General features: G+C 32.5%; 1 protein-coding gene across 1 annotated transcript; it reads right to left on the reverse strand.

Annotated features, from left to right (window-relative positions):
* Positions 1-12249: 12249 nt before the first annotated feature.
* On the reverse strand, positions 12250-14612 carry LOC108328369 (PAN domain-containing protein At5g03700). Its single transcript, XM_017562228.2, has 2 exons — positions 13933-14612; positions 12250-13547 (listed from the first exon to the last, which is right to left on the reverse strand). Exons 1-2 carry the CDS (start codon positions 14344-14346, stop codon positions 12546-12548), a joined length of 1416 nt encoding a protein of 471 aa, XP_017417717.1. The 5' UTR covers positions 14347-14612; the 3' UTR covers positions 12250-12545.
* Positions 14613-23103: the final 8491 nt, after the last annotated feature.

Raw genomic sequence — 23103 nt, forward strand, 5'->3', positions numbered from 1 at the left:
AGTACCACACACTAGTATAGTAGAAGGAAATGACATCAGTTATTTTTGGCCATAGGCAGCGGTTTCTCAATCGAGGCATATACTGACGAGGTAAGAAGTCTTCCTCTTATGCCTCGGTTGTAAACCGAGTTAGTATCTTGTTTTATACTGTCTCAGTTGAAACCTGAACCGAGGCAGTAAAGTGGGTTTTTTTTTTTGGCCACACCTTGTGGAGTATGGGGAAGCAAAAGTGCATCCAGAGAGTGGTTATACAAGCTTTGAAGACAACAAACAATTCATCTCTGGGAGGCAGGCCCTCTTTGATGACAGGCGATTCACAAACTCCTGGCTCAACTTGGCAGCAATATCTCAACCCAATATCTTGGCAACAATAGCTTGGCAAACAATTTCCTGCAATATTTCCACCCAATATCCAATGAAATTGGCAGCAATATCTACCAATCCTATGCTCTCTCCTTCAAAGAACCTCTTCTCCTTCAGTGCTTCCTGTAGGATCTCCAAAGCTTCCATGGCTTCCTCCGTGGTGCCTTCTCTCGCCCCTTCTCATCACTCCAGCACGCATTCCATATTGCAGGCAAAATCTACAAAAAATAAAATTGAATGATGAGTTTTGAAACTGAAGGCAAAGAACCCAAAAACGCAGAAGCCCTCGCTGCCAAAAACGAAACCCTTGCTGCCAACGAAACCCTCGTCGCGCCATCGCTGCCGCACCATCAGCTCGCCCTTGTCGGTCCATCGTCGCGCCTTTGTTGTTCCATCACCTCGCCCTTGTCGGTCCATCCCCTACGAAGGCGAGATCCACCGCCAGCCGCCGCCAACGAAGCCTGAGTTGCGCCTCCCACAGTGTCGCCAAGCCCCAAATCGAAACCCTAAATTGAATCGCCAACGCCAAGCGCCAAATCAAATCGACGCCCTGCTGCCACCTCCACAAACAGGGACCGTCACGCCGCGGAGACAAAGTCGCGCCGGCTGCCCCTCCCTACGCGAAATCGCGTCTGAACCTGAAAAGAAAGAAGGGAAGAAGAGATCTCGCCGCCACCTTGCTGCGACCTCGTCGCGACCTCACCATGCCTCGCCGCCACCTCGCCATGCCTCGCTGCATTTGCTGCCAACGTTAAGCTGCTTTTGGATTTCGCATGATGAGGAGAGAAAAGAGTGGAGGATACCCAAGTCTTTAAAATGAAATTAGGGTAAATTACCCCTTTTGGGTTTCGAAACGTTTATGCCTCGGGTTAGAGGACCGAGGTGGTAGGGCAATTTCAAAAAATTAACCACCTTTAGGTGGGACGTGGCAGAACATTAGGTCTCGATTTTGTTTTTAATCGAGTTAATTTGGTTTTTATGCTTCGGTTTTTCTACAACCGAGGCGTATAAGTTCGTCGAAATTGCGAAAATGTCACTGCCTTTACATATGCTTCGGTTTTCTAAAAACCGAGACGTATGACCCATGTTCTTATCCCTATTTCGCACTAGTGACAAAACCATCACCATTTCGTCTCCAGAGATGAAACCCTAAGTTGGAAGAGTGTTTTGATGTGTTTTTCTACAATAAGGATGAGGAGAGAACCTATGTATATGAATATGAGAAGAAGTTTATATTAGGTTTTCAACGTCCCACATAAACTATCTCATTTATGTTAGCTTTTAAGTGGTCAAACGCAAAGTTGTTCTACTTATTTATAAAAATGTCACCCATTTTTTACATCTATTGTTTTCACTTCATACATAAATAAGGTGACATTAAAGACAATTTTTGTGTTAGTATCTTTTAATTTGTGCTCTACAATCTTCACATCTTGAAGATTTTGGAATTTGTATATATTCTTCACATCCTAATTGATTGCATTTATGGCATTTTATATATGGTTTCCACCAACACTTATTGGGTTGGTGATTATTTTTTTTGCAATAAAGACAAGATGTAAAACATTGTGTGTTGTTGTATTTGCTCATTTTGTTGTTTTTATTTGGGAAAACATTCTTTTCGTTATGAAGTAAAACATCTACCGCGTGGAACTTTTCTCGTTAATCTTTAATATTAACACATATGTTACTAATGTCAAAGTAATGGTAGATATATGTTTTTGTGTTTTCTAACAAAAACAATAGATGTTTCGTACACTAGTACATTTAAAGGAAATGGCACCGGTTAAATTCGCTAATAGACACCGATTTTTGAACCGAGGCATATTCAGACGAAGTAAAAAGTGATCAACTTTATGCCTCGGTTCTGGACGAGACAAAAAACGGTACGATTCGGTCTCGGTTATCAGAACCGAGATTGTTCTTCTCCTTCTACTGCCTCGGTTGGAGGCTAAACCAAGGCAGTAGGGTCTTTTTTTTTATTTTTTTTTTCGTTATGCATTATCAGTAGGGTTTTTGAACAAGGAGAGAACTCAGATTAAGCAAAACCCTCACCCCTTTTTTGTAGATCTGAACACATTAACTTGCTTTGAAAATGATAACAAATTAACACAAGAATTTAATTTTGGTGCCTCAAGCAAATTAACACAGAAAAGTTAACACAGACAACATCAGATCTGACCCTAATTTTACTCCAATCTCAGATTCAAAGAAGCAAGTAAAACAAAATCAGATTCGAAAAACCCTAATCTGACCCTAATTTTACCCCAATCTGACCCTAATCTCAGATTCGCACCACCACCATCAACATCAGAAAAACCCTAATCTGACCACCACCACCACCACTATCACCGCCGCCACCATTGACGCACCACCACCGCTTACTCTTCCCTCCAGAGGCGACGCACTCGCAGGAGATTTTGGAGACCGAGAGAGCGACGGAGCGAGCCAGCGAGAGAGTGACGGAGCGAGACCGAGGGGAGAGAGGCGCGAGAGCGAGGGAGGCGCGAGAGCGACGGAGGCGAGGTGAGGGGAGGAAGGTGCGAGAGCGAGAGGGAGGCGATGTGAGGGGAGGGAGGCGCGAGAGCGAGAGGGAGGCGAGGTGAGGGGAGGGAGGCGCGAGAGCGAGAGGGAGGCGAGGTGAGGGGAGGGAGGCGTGAGAGCGAGAGGGAGGCGAGGTGAGGGGAGGGAGGCGCGAGAGCGAGGGAGGCGAGAGTGAGGGTAGGTTTTCGTTCACTGGGGAAAATATTTGGGGAAATAAGAGGGTTATATGCCTCGGTCCTTCTGGCCCGAGGCAGTAGAGGCTGATACGCCTCGGTCCCTCCTACCAACCGATGCAGTATACCCCTTTTTGGCACCGATTTTTTTTAACCGTGTCAGAAACCACTAATTAGGCACCGGTTGCTTTCACAACCGAAGTAGTAACCCTTTTTGGCACCGGTCAAATCTGAACCGAGGCCTATAAGGTCTCGTTAATTACAAAACTGCCACCGTGTCTGAATAGACAGCGGTTTGGTGTAAACCGAGGTCTATTGTGCGAGTTTAAAAGCCCATTTTGTACTAGTGCGTATCAGTATAATTGTGACCAGAATTTCCTCTAACAAGTTTAGAATTTGAAAACTTATTTTCTTTCCCACCAATTTTATTTGTTAGCAATATCCAACAATTTACTAGAGTATTCTTTAATTATTTCATACTCTTTCATTATTTTCAATTCAAATTCCCTTATCAATTGCCTTTTTGTGTTAATTTCCCAAATTAAAAAACCATCACCAGCATCTATAGCCCATGAATATATATCCTCATACTTCATCTCTTGTTACCAGAGTAACAAAAAACAGTTTAAAAAAAGATATAAAACGTGTTGACAGCTTGTTATATAGATCCAATCAATCCAATTTATTATTTTCTATGTACCACTGATCATTTGTTCATAGTTGTCAGTAATTTCTGATCACATACTTATACTTATTATATCTATACCTGAAAACATTTACTCTTATATCCTAGATCAGTAATTTCTTAACTGTTTAGAGTTGTATTGGTTTTACATTTTCCTTCTGTTTAGGTTGATCAGTTCATCAATGTTCTACTAAATTTCTATTTAATAAAAACAGAATCCCTGATCTTGAATATATACACCATCCGAGGTACGAGAAAATTGCTTTCGGAATTTCCTTTTTGACCCATGTCTTTAACTTGCTAACCCAAAAAAGTTTCCTCTTTTTTCCAAATGCATTAGTAGTTAACATAAATAATTAAATAGTTTACAATTGGAACTTTATCTCGTGACCACCCTTTCCTCCCTTTCTAGTTATTCATTTTTACAATAGGAAAAAAAATTATAATTTATATACGATCATTGCATCATTTTTTAAAGTGTAAAATGTACTCACAAGGAATGAGAGTACAGAAAAATTCCTTTTTATCACATATTTATTTACTTCCTCCTATATACATTCAATAGAACAGTTTTATTGAAATGGATATATCTGTTAGTAACTAGAACCAAATATCTGTTTCCCATTAACGACCTAGTTTTCTTCAAGTCTTTTAACACCATTCCTTTTTTGAAATCTTTGAAAAATAACTAAGTTGTTTATTTCAAAAGACAGTTAATCACGCAGAAAAGAAATTGTAAAGTGAATCTGCATTTTGTTTTTGCTATGACAACTGTGACACAAGTATAATAGAGTTGAAGAGGCAGCTGAGAGAGAGATTGAGAAGCCTGAAGAGACAATATCATTGTACATGTGTCTGCATGCCGATGAAAGAGACTTTCCAAACATGTAGCTTCTATACAAACAAAGTCTTAAGTGCTAATTGGAAGTCACAGGGTCTACTCTACAGTTATATGTCACACAACTACATATATATGTGTCCATACATAGCAATAATATTTGAAAAAATATAGTTACATCATAATTCATGTTCACCTTCTTTTTTTTATTACAAATGTCTTTTTCCATATTCACACACATAATTGTGCAAGTAAGACGAACACCGTTACACTGCAAGAATTCTAATGTAATAACTCTTACACCTTGTTTTCTTGGATCGATATATTTTTATTGTTAATATATAACTTGCAAACTTTTCTCTGCAAATTCCGAAGAAATGAAAAAACAAAAAACAGTATACAACTACCGATACAATAATTTTCATTAATTTACTAAAACTAATTCTATATTAATCTCTGCCTGTTTGTATTTTGACTAGATATGTCATATATATACATATGTTCCTTAACAGACACTACAGTCACTCCTAGATTAATATAATTTCATATCATTCTCAATTTAATAATATGGAATTAGCGTTTTCCAACCGACTGTTATGCTTGTTATATGATTTTGTATTTTTACATCTTTTAGGCTGATTCTAAAAAGGTTGCAGTGCGAATCTACGTTATTTTTTCGTCAGTAATTTAATGTATTTTTGTATTTGAACTATGATTACTTGAATGATTAATAATATATTTGTCCTTTTGTTGGTTTAGATTAATGTTTTGTCCGAGAAAGACAATGCTACAGTGTGTATTAGGTGAATCAAATCTATGTGTTGAGGTGGATGGAGCTGATATATCTAAATCGCATAATTGACTATAACAGAGAAACATGGACTGAAGTGCTTCAATATATTTTGATGTTTAAAGGTAGAAAATATTTTGGTTTGATTTGATGAAGTTTTATTTCATAATGTTTCAAAGTTCAAGAATGCCAGCTCATAAGAATTTGTGTTTAAGTTAGGATCTGCGAATGGTGGTTGACATTGAAGTGGGTTAATTAGCTAGATACCAAAATAGGAAATACAAGCCCTTTATCAGAATCTGATGCATCTTGGTTTGATGTGAGAGTTGTAAGTGACGTTGAGGTTCACGGGCTAGGTTCTAGTTACGTAACACAACAACTTATTCTATACACTTATTTGGGTTGTCGAAAATTCCATGATCACATCGTACAAACATATTTTGTCTCTTTTCCTCACATGTTCAATCCAGCCAGCAATACCTACACATAGAAACAACCAAAGTGCATCAATGGAAGACAATAGGATCATTTGTACAAAGACATCAACGTTTTTTTATCATTTGGATTGCACAGGACAGCCATAATAATGAGTGGTAAACACAACAGGACTTTTGAAAGTTGAAACCATCTTTTATTTTTGGAATCAAAGAAGAGAGATCTTAAAGGTAAATTAAAAAGATAAGAGAAAGCAACCCTTCAAGGCATCGGTTGAAGAACGACAATGATGTTTAATCAGTAGTGCGACCTCCTTAAAATTTGGCACCAGTTCTAACCTCTTATATCCTCTTATAGCTTCAAAAGCTTTTTGTTATTTTTTTTTTCCTGATAGAAACAAGAATGATGAGTAAGCAGATTATAATGGCTTTGAAAAATAATGAAGTCGTCCTATCGAAGTGCATTTCCCCATGAAAGTTGGAGATCAACTATTCTTTGACCGTGTATAGTTTATTCAGGCTGAGATTTTCTCATGTTCTGAATCCTAAAGAATATAATTAACAAACCTTGATATCAGATATCTCACATCAAATTATATAACTAGATCAGAGAAGGGGAATTTTTTATAAAGTATAGCACCGGTTTTAATAAGAAATTTCTAGGTAGCATATTATTGACACTTTTTATCCAAATAGTATTGTTTATGGTTAATGATTATAATTTGATGATTTTTTTTTTCAAATAATTTATAGTAAACCTTTACAAACTTATTAAATATTGTAATATTTTTAATAAAGTTATTGAGTTAATTAATGAGTAATTGGTATTATGGTATGCTACTGTAGCGTTTACTCCGGAACATGTTTTAGATTTGGCATTGACATTCAGTTGGAATCACATGTCTATTTAATTAGGATGCAATCAAACAAACAAGTTTCATTAGGATCTCACCTTTACAGTTTAGTCTGTATCATACATTATTTGTTTGATGAATTTAAAAGCTTTTGCCAATGTGACCTTAAACCAATTTTCGTATTTGTTGTTCACATATTTAGATGATTGCTAAAAGATATTTGCTTGATGAAAAGATTCTTTTAAAGGAGTGAATTTTAAGTTTATTGTAAATTTATCTTATTGATATAATTTTAGTATTTTTTTTTTATATTGAAAGATATATATTTTAGAAGTAAAGTAAGATTAGATATTAATGGTCGATCAATAAAAAAGTACATGATAGGATGAATAAATATCAAATTTTATTGTGATAAATTTTGGATAATTTTGATATCATTGTAAGAAGTTAGTTTTATAAAATTAACTTGAAAGATAAGATTTATATCTATTTATATATATTATGAATTCATTTCATAATTAGTTGATATTGCCTCTAATAGATACTCTTATAAGTTTAAGGAAAGAAGCTAAAATTATTGATGTGAATATTGGTCAACATAATCATTTTTGGTCTATCTATAATTGGCTCACAAAAAACAGGTTAGATCGACTCCTTCCGCATAAGAAGTGTGAACTATTTCTTATGGTCAATCTCACATAACATTTGATCTACAACCCTATATGTCGATTCATATAGAAAAATAATTGTTCTATAATCCACAATTTTATAATTTCTAATTTTATATATACTTAGAAATTTCTTAAAGTATATATTTTGAGGCAAATTCACAAAAAGATCATACGAGTCAGTCTACCCTACTCATTATTGGTCCGTGTAGATTGCAAATTATACAAAACAAAAGAAACCAGAATGTCAAAATACTCAATTTATCCTATATTTTTTCTTACAAGCTTACTTGCCAACCGGCATAGCCCTTATTATCATCCCCACTAAAAATCAAGTCACATGACTTTTATACTATCATTGCACCTTTCTAGCTTTGCCCTTGTTTCATTTCTCCATTTCAATTCACCTAATGTAATTCTACCGTCATAATTTATGGCCTCAAAATCAACTTCTTGAATTATTGCTTATCAACTTCATATCGTTGTTAAGTTGATATTGTGATTTTCTCTAATACTTTAAACTAGATAATCGAGTATGTTAGTATATATAATCAATTATCATATAATATAACACTCAAGTTAGTAATATTAGGATATTTGTAAATATGATGAACATAAGTATTTATGAAGTATTTATGAAGTGAGTATTTATTGAAGAATACTAACTATATTCATAGGATTAAAACGTAGTTTTATATTTCTATTGAAATGATACTTATTTGAGTATAATAAATAATAATCATCATACCAAACTATCGAGATTTAGTTATAACAGATAAATATAATCTAAATAGATGTAAATTTGAGTTGTTTTATAATGTAGAGGTTTAAAAGACCTTATTGGATCATACCCTTTAATATACATATTCGATAAATAAGAACAATAATTATATTATATAATATAGTAAAATAATAATGTTATTAAATAATAATAACACTAGTTAAAAATAATAATAATAATGATAATAATATAATATTATTGTTAATAAAAATAAATAAAAAATGAAACAAAGGACAGTAAAATTATTTTACAAAAAATTTAGTTAAAAAGGTAATTATATTTTATTATGCAAATTAAATTAATGAGATTGTTTACATTAAAAGAAAGAGTTGTGAAGAAGAAAAAGTTTATGAGTGCTATGATAATAAAATAAGTTTATTACCAGGATCTTGTATTTTAATTTTAATTTTAATTTTTCTGTTCATAAATTTTATTATTTTATAGTTTTATTTTTATTATTATTACTATTGTTAACTACTAATATTATTAATAATTATTTTTTATTAGTAATATTATAAATATTATTGTTGCATAAAGTTAGTTTATTATTGTTATTAATTATAAATTTTTTATTATTAAAATTATTATTATTTATTGTTATTATTTTTTTTTTACTGTTTTTATATAAATTTATTTATGTTATTATTATTATTATAAGAATTGATTGTTAATATTATATATTATTATATTATATCCTGTAATTAAATTATAATATAATCAATTATATGTTTAAACATATATACATAATCGATTATACATATAAAAAGTTACAAAAAATTAATTCTAGAACTTCCCAGATTTTAATATTATGATGTAAGTGGGAATAACATATTCATGAGCTTAATTGTTGAGGTTTACAGAAATATAGCAGCCGTGACTTCTTATTTTAGTAGTCTTTCTTTTTCCACTTATAACTTTCTGGAATACAACATCACCCATCAAACAACCACCAGAGACACTGCAATACTATATCAGTCCAAACAAACGACCATCATGGCAACCATGCATGATAAAGTGGTTTTTGTATGTTACATTTTTTTTTAAAAAAAAGTGATTTTTAATGTAAAGTCATTACTTTTCATAATCATTTTCCCTGGAATTAACACCCATTAGTATCATTAGAATGCATTTTAATCAAATTGGCGTAATTGACAGCAAAATTATGGTCCACACAACTGTACCTGGCATTGTTGTAACTGTAGAGTGGGACCATCAAACATTGATAACAATGCCATGAATAGATCACAACGTGACTTGTCAAACATTGTCTTCTACTATACCCTTGTCCAAATCTTTCTCTTCTGTGTTCAGAGCAGCAACCAGCTTCTGATAACTCCACTGTCACTGCTTCAAATTTTATTTATTCTTCTCTTTCTATTTTCTCCTCCTTCTGTTTAAGGCACTGTCTGAGAAGGAGCATGATGATAGTTGCTGTATGTTACTATTTGTGTAATTGGGCAACCTAATATCATAATTGAGTCTGGTTTCTGTAACTGCCCTCACTAGAGACAGGGTTTACTATGAGAGTACACAGTACCACGTTATGTTTTGACTTTTCTTAATTAACATTTTTTCACATAGACTTAAAAATTAAATCTTTGATCTGCACCGTTAACTTTTCTGTGCACCACCAACCAGAGATCTTAATTACTATTGTATCATCAGTATGGGTGAAGCTAATCATTTACTTGAGGCATAAATAAGATGTTATTCATGTGGCAAAAGTTTGGTGAAGTAGTTTTTGTGTTAGCTGGGAAACGTAAATACATATTCATTACTTCTTGCTTTGGTTGATTACTTGATTCTTAAGATTTTCTTAACTTTTTGTAGAGTAATATAGTTTACCAAAGAAGAGTTCAAACTGAGACTTTTTTGGCTATGTTGATTCACCTAATGTATGTAAACTTTGAATAGCTGCTCCTGCAGCTCCAGCTAGCAGTTAATGTAGTTCTATTGCTTTTAATCATCAGTACTTTAGCATCTTTTGATTATCTCATCAAATTTATGATGATTTACCATTCTGAGGCTACCTTGGGACACTATCTTACTAAGAGGCCATCATTTATATTAATTCCAAATATTTTTCCTTACGATATATTTTTATATGATGTTGTTTTTGTGGTTTATAATCTCGGAAAAGAGATAAGATCAATCCAATCTGTTTGTTATGTGCATTACAACTAATTATTATCAATTATAGGATCGAAAATATCCTATAAAGATCCCACGCTCTTCAAAATATTTTTCAACCTTCAAACTAAGATGTTTCAAGACTTAGATATGATTCCAAACTAAGAGGAACGTGCTTTCAAATAAAATAATAATGAATGTAATTAATTTACTTTTGTGAACTTGATTGATTTTAATCAACACATATAATTATCTTAATTAGCTAATTTGTTTAATGTCCAAATAATACACTTTAATTGATAACCTTAATTAATCACAATTCACCTTTACTTTCACAAAGTCTTAACCGATATAATATGGTGTCGATCGAGAAAATCGGTCTTCTAGACATAATTTGAGATGGTATCAAATAGTATATTATATACTCAATCATGTAAGCTGATATTGAAAATATAGGTTGAAATAATCTCATGCTGGTTACCCGAGATAATATCGAACATGTATAGTACAATCAATATTATTGTGGTTGTAAGAAAAAGTCTTCGATGTTGTGTGTGACATTGGTGCAACTACATACTGTTTTTAAGAACCTTGTTGATCAGGTTTTAGGAATTAATCATTTGAAATTATCTGCTATTTAGGAGACTTGGAGTCAATGGATGAGTAATTGTTGAAAGTAATGGTTTATCTTCCCTTCTACTAATGCTCTTATACTCTAAAGTTTTAAACTAAAAGTGAATACATTTAATATCTTAAGCGTATCCATTTGTACATACACATATTAATTACTGGTTTTATTTTCATTTATATGTACAATGCTTTTCAGAAACTACTGTCGGCTCCTATGTGCTGCATAATGTTATGTATGCAGAAGCTGTATTATAACAGAAATTAAACATCGAAAAAGATAAATATATATATGAATACAGACTTTCAAATACCTATCGCTTATTCATCTGAATACAATCTTCGGCATTAACCCTAATTGATCCAGCATCTGGGCTAAGGTGGCCCATTTTCGGATGATTTCAGAGCAATTATAAGTTTATTTCTTTCTTCACCCCTTGGTTTCTTTGTGCACCCTATTAAGTGTTGGAAGAATCTAAACTGTTTATACTCCAGAATTTTGGATTAAAATATTTGGAAATATGTTATGAAAATACATTACAGATTGTTTAATCCATGAATTTATTTTAGATTATATAATCTAAAAATGTATTGTATTTTTTGAATTCTGAATTACATATTTCAAAATAAATTTCTAATTTTAAAATATTTTTTATCATAATTTTTTTTTACTTTTCCTACACCTATTAATGTGAAGGAAGAAAGTATACGCATTCTAAAATAAATTATAATTATAAAGATTAAGTGGTGGATTGCATTGTATTTTGAGGATATGATCATAAATTTTCAAATTTACCATATAGTACCATCGCTGAATACATCTGTCTTTGGAGTATAAATGAGGTACCACGAGTTAATATACAAAGGAAAGATTTCCCATTTCTCAATTTTATTAAAAATTCTATAAATATAATATATAAGGAAGCAATTACAATATCTCAATATGACAGTTGATTTTCCTACAAGAAAAGTTAATTGTTGGATGTCCTATGCATTAAGTACAGTATATAGAAAATCAGAGCATTAACCATTATTGTCCCGTTTTAGTTATGGTTCTTCCATTCTAGTCATTTCAAATCTAATAGCCCTTCCTCAGTTGAATGTACTGAACCTGAGTAAGCATTGCAGTGATATTAGTGGATAGAGTTTGCAATGCTTTCAATGATAAACATCCAATTTGAGATGGAAAACAAAGAAAGGAGATTTTCTTATATCTCATCCTATCAGATGTTTGCCCTTAATACAATTCTCAAAAATATTTGATAGCAGTATCTTTTTGTTGATGAAATTAGACAGTAGGTATAATAAACACAAGATAATCAACTAGTTAAATGATCACAGTCAAAAAATTCATTGTCATGATTCATGAAGAAGCCAAACTAGTATTTGGACTAAAGAAATTGAGGTTCCAAAAGTTTACATTTCTATTTCTCCATCATTGAAAAACAAATTTTCTCTATGCTGCAAATATGCAACATTTTGTCCTCCTCATAAAAAAAAATCCAATTTACATGGATAATCTGTCATGTCATTCTCCTGAAATCAACCAAAATTGTGTTTACATGTTTCAATGAATGATTTTTCTCTACTTCTGTTGTGTTTTTGTTTTTTCACAATTGAACTGAGAAATAAAACCTGGGCCATGCTTTGCTCAACAGCTACGTAGTGCTGGTCTGAGAATGCAAGGTATGAGTTCTTCTTCTAACTAACCAGTAACCAAACCCTCCAACAATAAGTAGAATAATGAATCCATCAACCCCTCCAGCCACAACCAACACCCATCTTTTCACGTTATGCCTCTCATGATTTTTACCAGTTCCCTTTGGGACCTTAATCATGTAGCTAAATCCAGTGCCTTTATCTACTTGTTTCAGACCCAGCACTAGTCTGTAAAGATAACATTCTGCTGTATCTGTGCTTGCGTTTCCAAAATATAAAGCAGCAGCACATTTACAGTCCTGTAAGCACAAATCTGCACATTCTTTTTTGCTAATATTGACCATTTTAGTTACATTTTTAAGCACACTACTTATGTTATCAAGTTCTAGCATTTCTGCCTCCTTGCCATTGCAAAACCCTCCTGAAATTTGCCCACTGCAATCAGCACCACCCTTGTTTTCATTTGTCAAAAGCTGAATACAATAACAGGAATTGGAGAATGTACATACCCCATAAGGTCTACAAGAAATTGGAAGATCACATGTGCTGTTGAGTGCTTGAAAAGATGCCTCAAACTTACCTTTCTCAGGTGAATAGTAATAGAGTCCAAAGTTTCCTGTATCATTGTTCAGTGCTAGAAATCTTAGCGGTTGAACCCCTTTTGATGGAATCTGTGCTATTTTCTTGTACTTGACATCAAACAACACCAGCCCTCTTGAACTCAGCTTAACATATGTAATACTTCTATTCATGGAAGGCTGAAAACCCCAGTAGGAATACCTCAATTTACCATAGTTCAAATACATAGCAACCTTCTTGTCCTCAATTTCAAAAGAGTAGTAGAACAAACTTGAGTTGCTTTGGGAAGATGTTAATCGAGTTGCTATATCAAGTTGCTGACCCCAGAGCATAACATCCGTTGGAAAATTGAAACTTTGCCACTTTATATTGTTCCCTGCATCTACAAGCACTAGGTTGCCTGATCTCAGTATCTGCAATCTCTGCCTCGAATTTATTCAGTGCAACAAATCATAAGTTAGACTTCATGCAATTCAGCTTAATGATGCATGCACTAACAGCTTAATGATGCATGCACTAACAGCTTAAAGGACTTTTACAATTTCATTCCATCACATGACATTGCCTATGATAAATTTATTGACTGTCACAGTAAATGTCCTTAAACTTGATAGCAGCAATTAGCTCTGATTAGTGGATTACAGTATTATGCCACTCATTTATTAATTAATTTGCGTTGTGAGAATATTTGAATTGATGATTTATCTAAATAGCATGTTCCAAAGGGTAAATCTATGCATTCTTACATAGAGAAGCTAAAACTCAACTAGCACCATTGCATTGGTATGTAAAGTGTCACAGTTTTACCTTGACCCCCTGTCCAGAAGTCCCGGTCTTCCATCCCACTCTGTCTTTTGGACCTTTCAGCCTTAAATCTCCATCCATAGTGAGCTCTAGCAAGCATTTCTCAGTGATGTAAAACCTGGAGTAATGGCCAGAATCCCAAACTTTCACATTCCCAAGGAAAACTTCCAATGAGCATGAGTATTTCCCATTGATGGCCTCAATGCTCAATGCTACTCTGAAATTTGGTGCTGTCTGATTGGTCTCCACGAGAAAAGCCCTCCCTTTGAAGTCCATTTCATACTCCGCAGGAACTGCCACCATGAGTTGGTAGCCAACACCAACACCAACAACACCAGACTCAGAAAAGGCATAATCGAAGAAGAAAACAGGGAGGAGAAGAAGGAAAGGGAAAAACTTCATGAGTGAAAACAGCATCAAGTTTTCCTTTTTCACTTTCGGGAATAGTTTTTTAATGTTTTGGGAGGTGGGTTTGGAGTGTGGTGGCGTGTTGAGGCCAGAATTGATGAGAGGGAGTGAAGGAAAAGGTTAACATGATTACTGAAACTCTGCAAGACCCACCTCACACCTCCCACTTCCAAAAAGGATTTCAGCTTTCATATTGCTCCTTGCCTTAAACAATTAGTACAAATGAATCCACCATGTGGTGGGGTTGCTGATTACAAAATTTGGGGAATTCTTGGTTTTCTATTCTCTTCCACAAAAACTGTTCTTCAGCTTTATGGACTTAAAAAACCATAAAGTAACGCACCACTTTCATGGCTGGACACTGACTTTCCCATGTGAGTTTTCCTAAAATGTGTTCAGTTCTCAGTAAATAACGGTATTCCTCAACGTTTTCTTTATAATTTACAAAGTATTTTTATAAATTCGTATTTCAAGAAGGGAAAAATCATTACTTTAAAAATAAAAATATGTTTAGGTTTAATCCCATCATAAAAATCATTACTTTCTAGTTTTTCACATCGAAAAAGCTGCCTATTCCATAACATATAAAAAATTGAGTATTGATGAATCTTATGCCGAATTAATAGTTATGCAAAACGGACTAATATTAAATAATTACGGAGTTAATATTAATTTATTACCTGCACCTAACTTTCTTTAGCTTGCCATCTAATTATTGTTGTCACGTCTTTAAAAAAGTGTCTTTCTACACCATTTTTAATGTAACGGGAAAAGTTTTCTACAAGTATGATGGCATAGAGTAATGCTATGTATCATAGAAATGGTTAATATAGTTACAAAATAGACTGATCATAGCTAGATTTTACTAAAATTAAAAAGAAATTAATTAAAATAATAAATTGCAAATACCACATTTATTTGATTTTTTCAAAGGAGTTTACTATTAGACACTAATGCATGTCATTATTTTCTTATACTTTACTGTTGTTGGATGATAAAAGTTTTTAAAAAGGGGTTAAAAAGTTTAGGTGAATAATTATTGTATAGAAATAAAATTTGTTAGCATTGATATGGGGTTGAGTTTTTCTAGAAAATAAAGTGAGTGGGTTATGTTATGTTGAATTGACTTTGAGCATGCGTGAGAAGGATATTGATGTGGGACCCAACCCGACTATTTCTGTTGGTTCAATTGAGTAGCATTGTTACATGTTTCGGAAGTGGGCGTGGAAAGTGTCATGTGAGGTTTTGATTGGTCTTACGAATTTGGCTCTGTCCTCAACACTTGACACGTGGATGAAACCCCTTTGAGCCACGTGTACCACTTCTGCTTCTGCTGACACTGTTCTTACGGTTGGATGACATGTTGGCTTCCAACTTCCAAAATCCTCTCTTGTCCTCTTTTATGTTTGTTGTATGAAAGAACTTTGTACAAGGCTGCTCAGAAAATTGTTTCCAACATTTATATGGTACGTTTTTTTTAATAAATCAAAATTAATTACATTTATTAAAAATATTTATAGATACAATTTCTTACTAACTTTAGTTTAAATGTAAGAAACGGAAGAGATATTATGTATTAAACTTTATTAAAAGTAAAACACGTATGTTTCAGGTTATCTATAATAATAATAAATGAAAGACATCATTATCTATTATGATTTATAAAAGATATTCATTTGCATGGTGTAACTATCTTATAATTTTGTTTTGCTTTAAATATTTAAAATTATATATAATAAAAATGAAGTATTCATCTACTAAAAAGAAAGAACTGAATATATTATATCTTTGGGTAATTGTTTATTTTTTATATATCATTTATATTATTACTGTTATTTATCTATTTTAAAACATATTGAAGCAATAATTAACTTATTTTCACTCGTATAAATAATAAGAATAGAGGATTGTTGAAAATACCTTTTAAAATAAATAAAATTTGTAAATCTCGGAAAGATTTCATAAAACATTCACAAAGACATAACATGCATTATATATTGTACAATATGTTGTTAAAGCTGACTAAAACACAAATTAGATGGACTTTTTTGAATTTAGTGTAAGACTTATTTTAAGTGTGATGTGATCAAGTTCTCCAAGATCCAATTGAAATCTCTCAAATTTACTAATATCTCAAAACTACCAAGAAAAAAACTTTTTTAAAAAGTAAATATATTTAGAATAGTACAAAAATAAATATAAGAATAAGATGATAGTGTGTTGTGTCTTTTTCAAAGAAAGAATTGACACCTATTTATGAGTAGTATGGGTTAAAAACCACTCAACCTGCAGCTGAAAATCTACAAAAAAAAAAAAAAAAACCCAACACTTGCGGAAGAGGAACCACAACTTACGACTCAAGCTTAACAAAATATTTGTCGTAATAAGCCTGCAATGCATCATCCGAAAATGAAGGAGAGGCTTGCGGTTTTAAGAACGAGTGTTGTAGTAAAGTATATAATTTTGTAATGCGTTTATAAACATTGTTTTTATAACCATCCCCCATATATTACAAAAGATAAAATATAGAAATACTGAAAGAAACAAATTTTAGGTCTCATATAAGAAGATGTAATGCATCAAAGTTGGTATAGGAAGTTATATGAACCAATCTTAGATTGAAAAATTTAACACACAATACAGTTGGTATAAAAATTTATATGAACCAAAGACATTATACATGTGTTAGCGGTTTATCAATCATAGTACATCCACAATTCTTGCTATTATCGTTGTATTGTACTTACTAGGCCATGTGCATGTTCGATATTCATGAGTATTTTAGAGATCATACCAAGATCTCATACAAACAACCCTACTCAACACATATATGGGTGATTTTATCAAGTGTATGCTACAAATCATACATCGCCCATAAGGGATATGGAAATTAATAAAAATTTTGTATAAATGAAAAATCTTACACCATATGAAATTTTAATTACAAAATTTAATCACTCAATAGTCTTTAGCACTTTCACACACACCATAGGAATGAACATAATAGATTTAAAATCATTTTAGTGTTATCAAAACTAACAAGTGACTTGGTTTTAGCCATATGAACCTTATTCTTGGGATCTCTAATCGCAAAGGTTGGATTAACATCACTTGTTTGTTTGCAAGTGACTAAAGTCTCATTCCCCCTCGATGTTTCTAAAATCATATTTTTTCCTAGAGTTTTGTTAGAAGATCTACTAGATTTTGTTATGACTTCACTTAATCAATGAAAATAGTTTCACTCTTTAGCTAAAGTTGCTTAACCAAATTATATCTCAATTGTATATGTCTATCATTTCTATTGTAATTCTTGTTTTTAGCTATAGGTATTGTCGATTGACAATCACAATGTGTTAATATAGATTGGGTTGGTTTCATTCCTAATGGAATGTTCGTAAGAAGTTTTTCAACTACTCAACCTCATTACCAACCATTGCGAGAACAAAAAACTCAGATTCCATTCTTGATCTTGAAATAATTGTTTTCCTATTCGATCTCCATGTAATCACACCACACCTAACTGTGAATACATAAGCTCTAGTTGATTTTGTCTCATCTAAATAAGAGATCTAGTTAACATCAATATACCTCTCTAGTACAACGGGAAATCCATTATATTTAATGGCATAATCCATTAAACCGCTTAAGCATCTCATAAGTCTTACAAGTGCATCTCAATGTTCCTGATTAGAACATTGAGTGTACCTATTTTGTCTATCGACTTCATAAGCAATATTAGGTCTGGAAAAGTTCATCAAATGTAGTAAGTCTCTAATTATGTAGGCATACTAAGGTTAAAAAATAAATTCTCTTCTATTTTTCTAACTAGTACAAAAACAGCGTACAACGTCGAATATTTTGAGCCTTTCACGTCGAATTCGAGAACGACGTCATATTGGGAGACGTTAAATTGACGTCGAATTTAAAAAATTCGACGTTAAATTTAACGTTGAATTTCATCAATAAACGACGTTAATCAATTTTTTTTATTTTTTTAAATTAATTGTGATTCTTTTTTACAACTCTACGAGATCTGAAAAGTAGAAAAACAACAAATTTCAGTTTTTGGTATTTTGTAAAGCATAAACTATGAACGTGTAATATAGTATCAACAACAAACAACAAACGAAGTCCGATTAAACAACAAACAAGTTCAATCAAACAATAACAAACAAGTTTACCTAAACAATAACAACAAACAAGTTCAACAAAAAATAACAAGAAAGAAATTCAACAAATAAGTTCTTCAAAACGAAAACGAAAATGAAAACTAACCTTGGTTCATCAGAATAAAGTTTTGCCACACGTGAGAGAGAAAGCAGAATGTGGCTATGAAGGACAACAACACGAAAATAATCAGTCAAAACAAACAAAAATCATACCTAAAGTAGTAAATTAACATGCATTTGTATCAAATGAAAGAAATATTACATGTAATGATCGTCAAACTTCGTTCGAGAAAAGTTTGAGCAGGAAAGAGGGTCTCGTGCGCTAAGATAAAGTGAATGAATTTTCAATCTCCCGCTCAAATTTTTATTGAATTCACTAATTTTGACGTCTAACGCTGGGGCATTCGACATTTTATATCCTTTTACGTCGAAATACAATTCTAAAAACGTTTAATAATTTCATATATAGACGTCAGACAAAGATCAGACGTTAAAAGCCCAAAATAACATACTTCTAAAGCCCTTTATGCACTAGTGTATTTTTTCTCTCAACTACTCCATTAGAGTCAGGTAAATATGGTGGAGTTACTTTAGGGTGTGTTCACTTTGGGGAGAGGATTTGGGGGAGAGTGAGTGGATGGATTTGAGGGTAAATTTTTTGTTGTTTATTTGAGTGGATTTGGAGGTAAGTGAGAGTGGATTTGGAAGTAAAGTGTGTGAAAATTAGTGTAGGATTTGATTAATGTGACAGATAAAAAAAATTGTTTAATTGATAGAAATTAAAGATTACCAAAATACCCTTAGTAGTAAAAGTAATATAAAATTGTAATTGTTAATATTATATATAATTGTAAAAATTATTATAAAAAGAGAAAAAAATAAAAATTAATTTTTAACATGCAAAAAATTATATTATTATTATTATTTATTATTATTATTATTATTATTATTATTATGATTATTATTATTATTATTATTATTATTATTATTATTATTATTATTATTATTCTGGTAACTAAGTTGAGTTATATAAGGATAGTTTCTACCTCTTAATATTAAAAAGAGAAAAAAAAGCCTAAACCCTTTGTTCCTTCTACTTCTGGTGTCACCTACAAACTTTTTCTTTTACTAAACTTCATCCTTTTTCTCCTTCCATTTTTGTAGATTTACCTCTACCACCATCTGGGTTGTCTTCATGTCTCTTCTTCTTCCATGTTCTTAAATCACATACTACCTGCAACACAAAGTAAATGAGTGAAAAACCATTAAAACAGAAAATCGCATACCTCGTTTTGAATGATAATAAAGGGCTAAAATAGGTTTTTCACATAAAATCACTACAAATCTCTTCCCATCAGTGAAGATGAAATAAGCTCAGGATCCCGCAAATCCCCTCCCTTTCTTCTTCTCAAATCCATTCAAACGAACATGAAAAGCAACTCCAATTCGTCCTCCCAAATCACCTTAAACAATACCACCCCTTAAAATGAACACAACATTATGGATAATACCTTCTCTAACACAATATTCATTAAAAGTATATATATTCACCACCTCTTTTTGATTTAATCCTCTTAATTTTTTTATTAAATTGATTTTCTATTCGTACTTTATAAGTTAAAAACACATCAAAGGTTTCATCCTTATGTTTAATTAAGTACACTTTGGTGTATCTAGAATAATCATCTATAAAGGCTACAAAATAATTTTTATCACCTTTAGACATGGTTTGTTTTAAATCAGATAGATCAGTATGATTAACCATAACAATTCAGTTTGATGTTCTATAGGATAACAACTTTTCTTTGTTATTTTACACATATATCACATTTATCACTTTGTTTATCATGCATATTGATTAATTCTAATTGTTGTAATTTCATAATATATGAAAAGTTCACATGTTCTAATCTAGCATGCCACATATCCTATAAGTCAATAATATAAGTAGAAGAACATGATTCATTAATAATTTCTGAAATATTAAGTACAAAGAAACATTGATCACAATATTCCTTCCCCATAAAATACTATTTTTTTATCATTACAATCTTGTTAGATTCAAATAACACTTTAAGCTCAACTTTTCCCAGTAGTACTACATATATTAGATTAAACTTTTATAAAGGGCACATGTAGTACATCACTCAAGGTCAGACTTACCAGATGTGAGTTTTAGAAGAACTTTACCTTTTTCCTGGAACATGAGTTGCCTTGGAATCACAAATATACATGTGTTCTCCTCCATCCCCACATTAGTGTGCCTGATAGCACTAGAGTTTACCACACATTTGCTCACACTAGTCATCATATTTATTTTGAAAATGATTGCAATAATATTTATATATTCTCCTTCGACTATATTTTCTTCAAGAGGATTATCGATCCTACATTTAATTCCTTTAAAAGTGGAGTTATATGTAATGGGATGAAAAATTTTAAAATTAACTTTACTCTTATGATCAAGTTTTTCCTCATACCTTTTTGAAGCTTTAGCAGATAATGTCCTAGTCCTTGAGGCAAGTTTATGAAAAGATTGGTTGTGTTTCGAAAACACATTTTGACTTCTTCGATGTAAAGTTGGTGCTGGTATTCATATCGTGAGCCACTAAATTCTTAAAATTGTTGTAAAAGTTGACAAAAACACAAACTAGATAAGCATCCTGAGATGTGTAAATTCACTGTTCTTAAAGACCTATCCACGGTGTATAACTTAAGTCCTATAATATAACCAAAACTTTTTTGATTTTCTAAGAATCTTATACCTAACAAGAAAAAGTCTTTTAAAATAATAAATATACCCAAAATATTATAAAAGTAATATAAAAGAGAAAAGAAAATTAGAGAATGAGAGATGAGAAAATAAGAGGTAGTGTCTTATGTCTTTTCGGAGCAACAATTGCCATCTCATTATAAGTGAGGATGGGTTAGAAACATCTCAGCCTTCAATTGAAAATTTGCAAAGAACCAACACTAAAGAAAGGGAAACCACAGCTTACGACTCAAGCTTAACAAAATATTGATTGAAACGAACTTGCACTACATTCAAGAATGTAGCATAGGCTTGCAGTTTTAAGAACAAGAAGGATGCAATAACTTATATATTTTTGCATACATTTATGAACATTGTTTTTATAACACAATCCAAAACATAAGATAAAGAAATAGAAAGGGAAGGGTAGGGAAGAGGTCCATGGATGAAGAAGACGAAGATGACTAGGGGCTTTTGTGAAAGTGAAGGAAAGGGTTTTGGAGGAGGTAGAAGAAGAAGGGAATGCCGAGGGAGGAAGGGATTTCGCTCAAGGTGGAAGAAGATGGGATGGAAGGTGAGGGGGAGGTGGGGAATGGGTGCCAATGGATGTGAAAGAAAGTATAAAGGTGGAAGAAAGTACAGAGATGCAGTGGTGGAGGACGAAGGAGATGAAAGAAAGAATATGAAAATATAATTTTTTTCACTTTTCTTATGGATGTGGAGGAACAAATACCCCAAGGTGTTTCACCCTACACCTCCAAGGGTTTCATCATACATCTCCAAATTCCAGATATGCCCTCTAATTAATAAGGTTTGGTGAAAACTAAATGAAATGGTTAACCAACTTATTTAATGAGCTCACCCCGTTTTATAGTTCCTTGTCTTGCACCTCCTGTACCTCTTTTATTTTGTTCTTTCTTGTGTGTTGTCCTTGTGTATGTCTTCCATTCTCGCTGAATTCAAAGAGTTTTAAAAGACATTTGAGAGAGATTTTTTGTTGGAGAAGTGTGGTGGAGGTGTTGTTGTGTTTGTGATTTTTTTGAAGTTTCTCGAGTCAAACTGTTGCATAAGTTTATTTGAAAGCTCCAGGTCGTAATCGGATTTTGTAATTCGACACATACCCCTCGGATATTGAAATACGATCGGATATCAAAATTCAAAAATATGTTCACTGGATGTTGAAATCTGAATCCTTCTCTATTGGATTTCAGAATCCGATAGAGGAGAAATCGAATTTTGAGATCCGATGTATAGGTTTTTCAGATTTTGATATCTGATATGTGTTTAACCTATGTTTAGTGTCGTTATCATTTTTTCTTTTTGTGCTTTGCTTCAATTTTAATTGTTGAGATTGTTGATAAGAAGAGCACTGGTTTAGCTGAACCTACAATCTCAAAACTTCTGATAATGCTGGGAGAATACTCTTATAGTGTTCTGATATTCATGTTATGCTCTGATATATTCTGTTTGCAAATGTTTGCTCTGATACATGCTCTGATACATTTGCTAATCATTTGCACTAATACATTTTGACATGATATGATTTGATTTGTAGAACATGAATCATGGTTGTGCATCATCAAAAAAGGGGGAGATTGTTGAGATTGTTGATAGGAAGAACACTGGTTTAACTGAACCTACATTCTCAAAGCTTCTGGTTTTTTATGATGACAACATAATTGATAACACATGTGTTGTTATATGTGTTACATGTTCTATTGCTTCATGCTACATGTTTTAATCAATGTGTAAATCTGTTTAAAAGCATTGAGAACATGATTGTGTTGATACATTGCATTTCACTGTTCTATATAATTGATTTTATTGGTGAATGCATGTCTGATG

This window comes from Vigna angularis, chromosome 2 (genome assembly GCF_016808095.1).
Source record: "Vigna angularis cultivar LongXiaoDou No.4 chromosome 2, ASM1680809v1, whole genome shotgun sequence".
Lineage (NCBI taxonomy): Eukaryota > Viridiplantae > Streptophyta > Magnoliopsida > Fabales > Fabaceae > Vigna > Vigna angularis.

Excerpts from the sequence above, each read along its gene's own strand:
- LOC108328369 (XM_017562228.2), bottom strand. The coding sequence starts at position 14,346 with ATGCTGTTTTCACTCATGAAGTTTTTCCCTTTCCTTCTTCTCCTCCCT. Across the intron at positions 13,548-13,932 it reads CTTCTGGACAGGGGGTCAAG|AGATTGCAGATACTGAGATC; the intron begins GTAAAACTGTGA and ends AATTCGAGGCAG.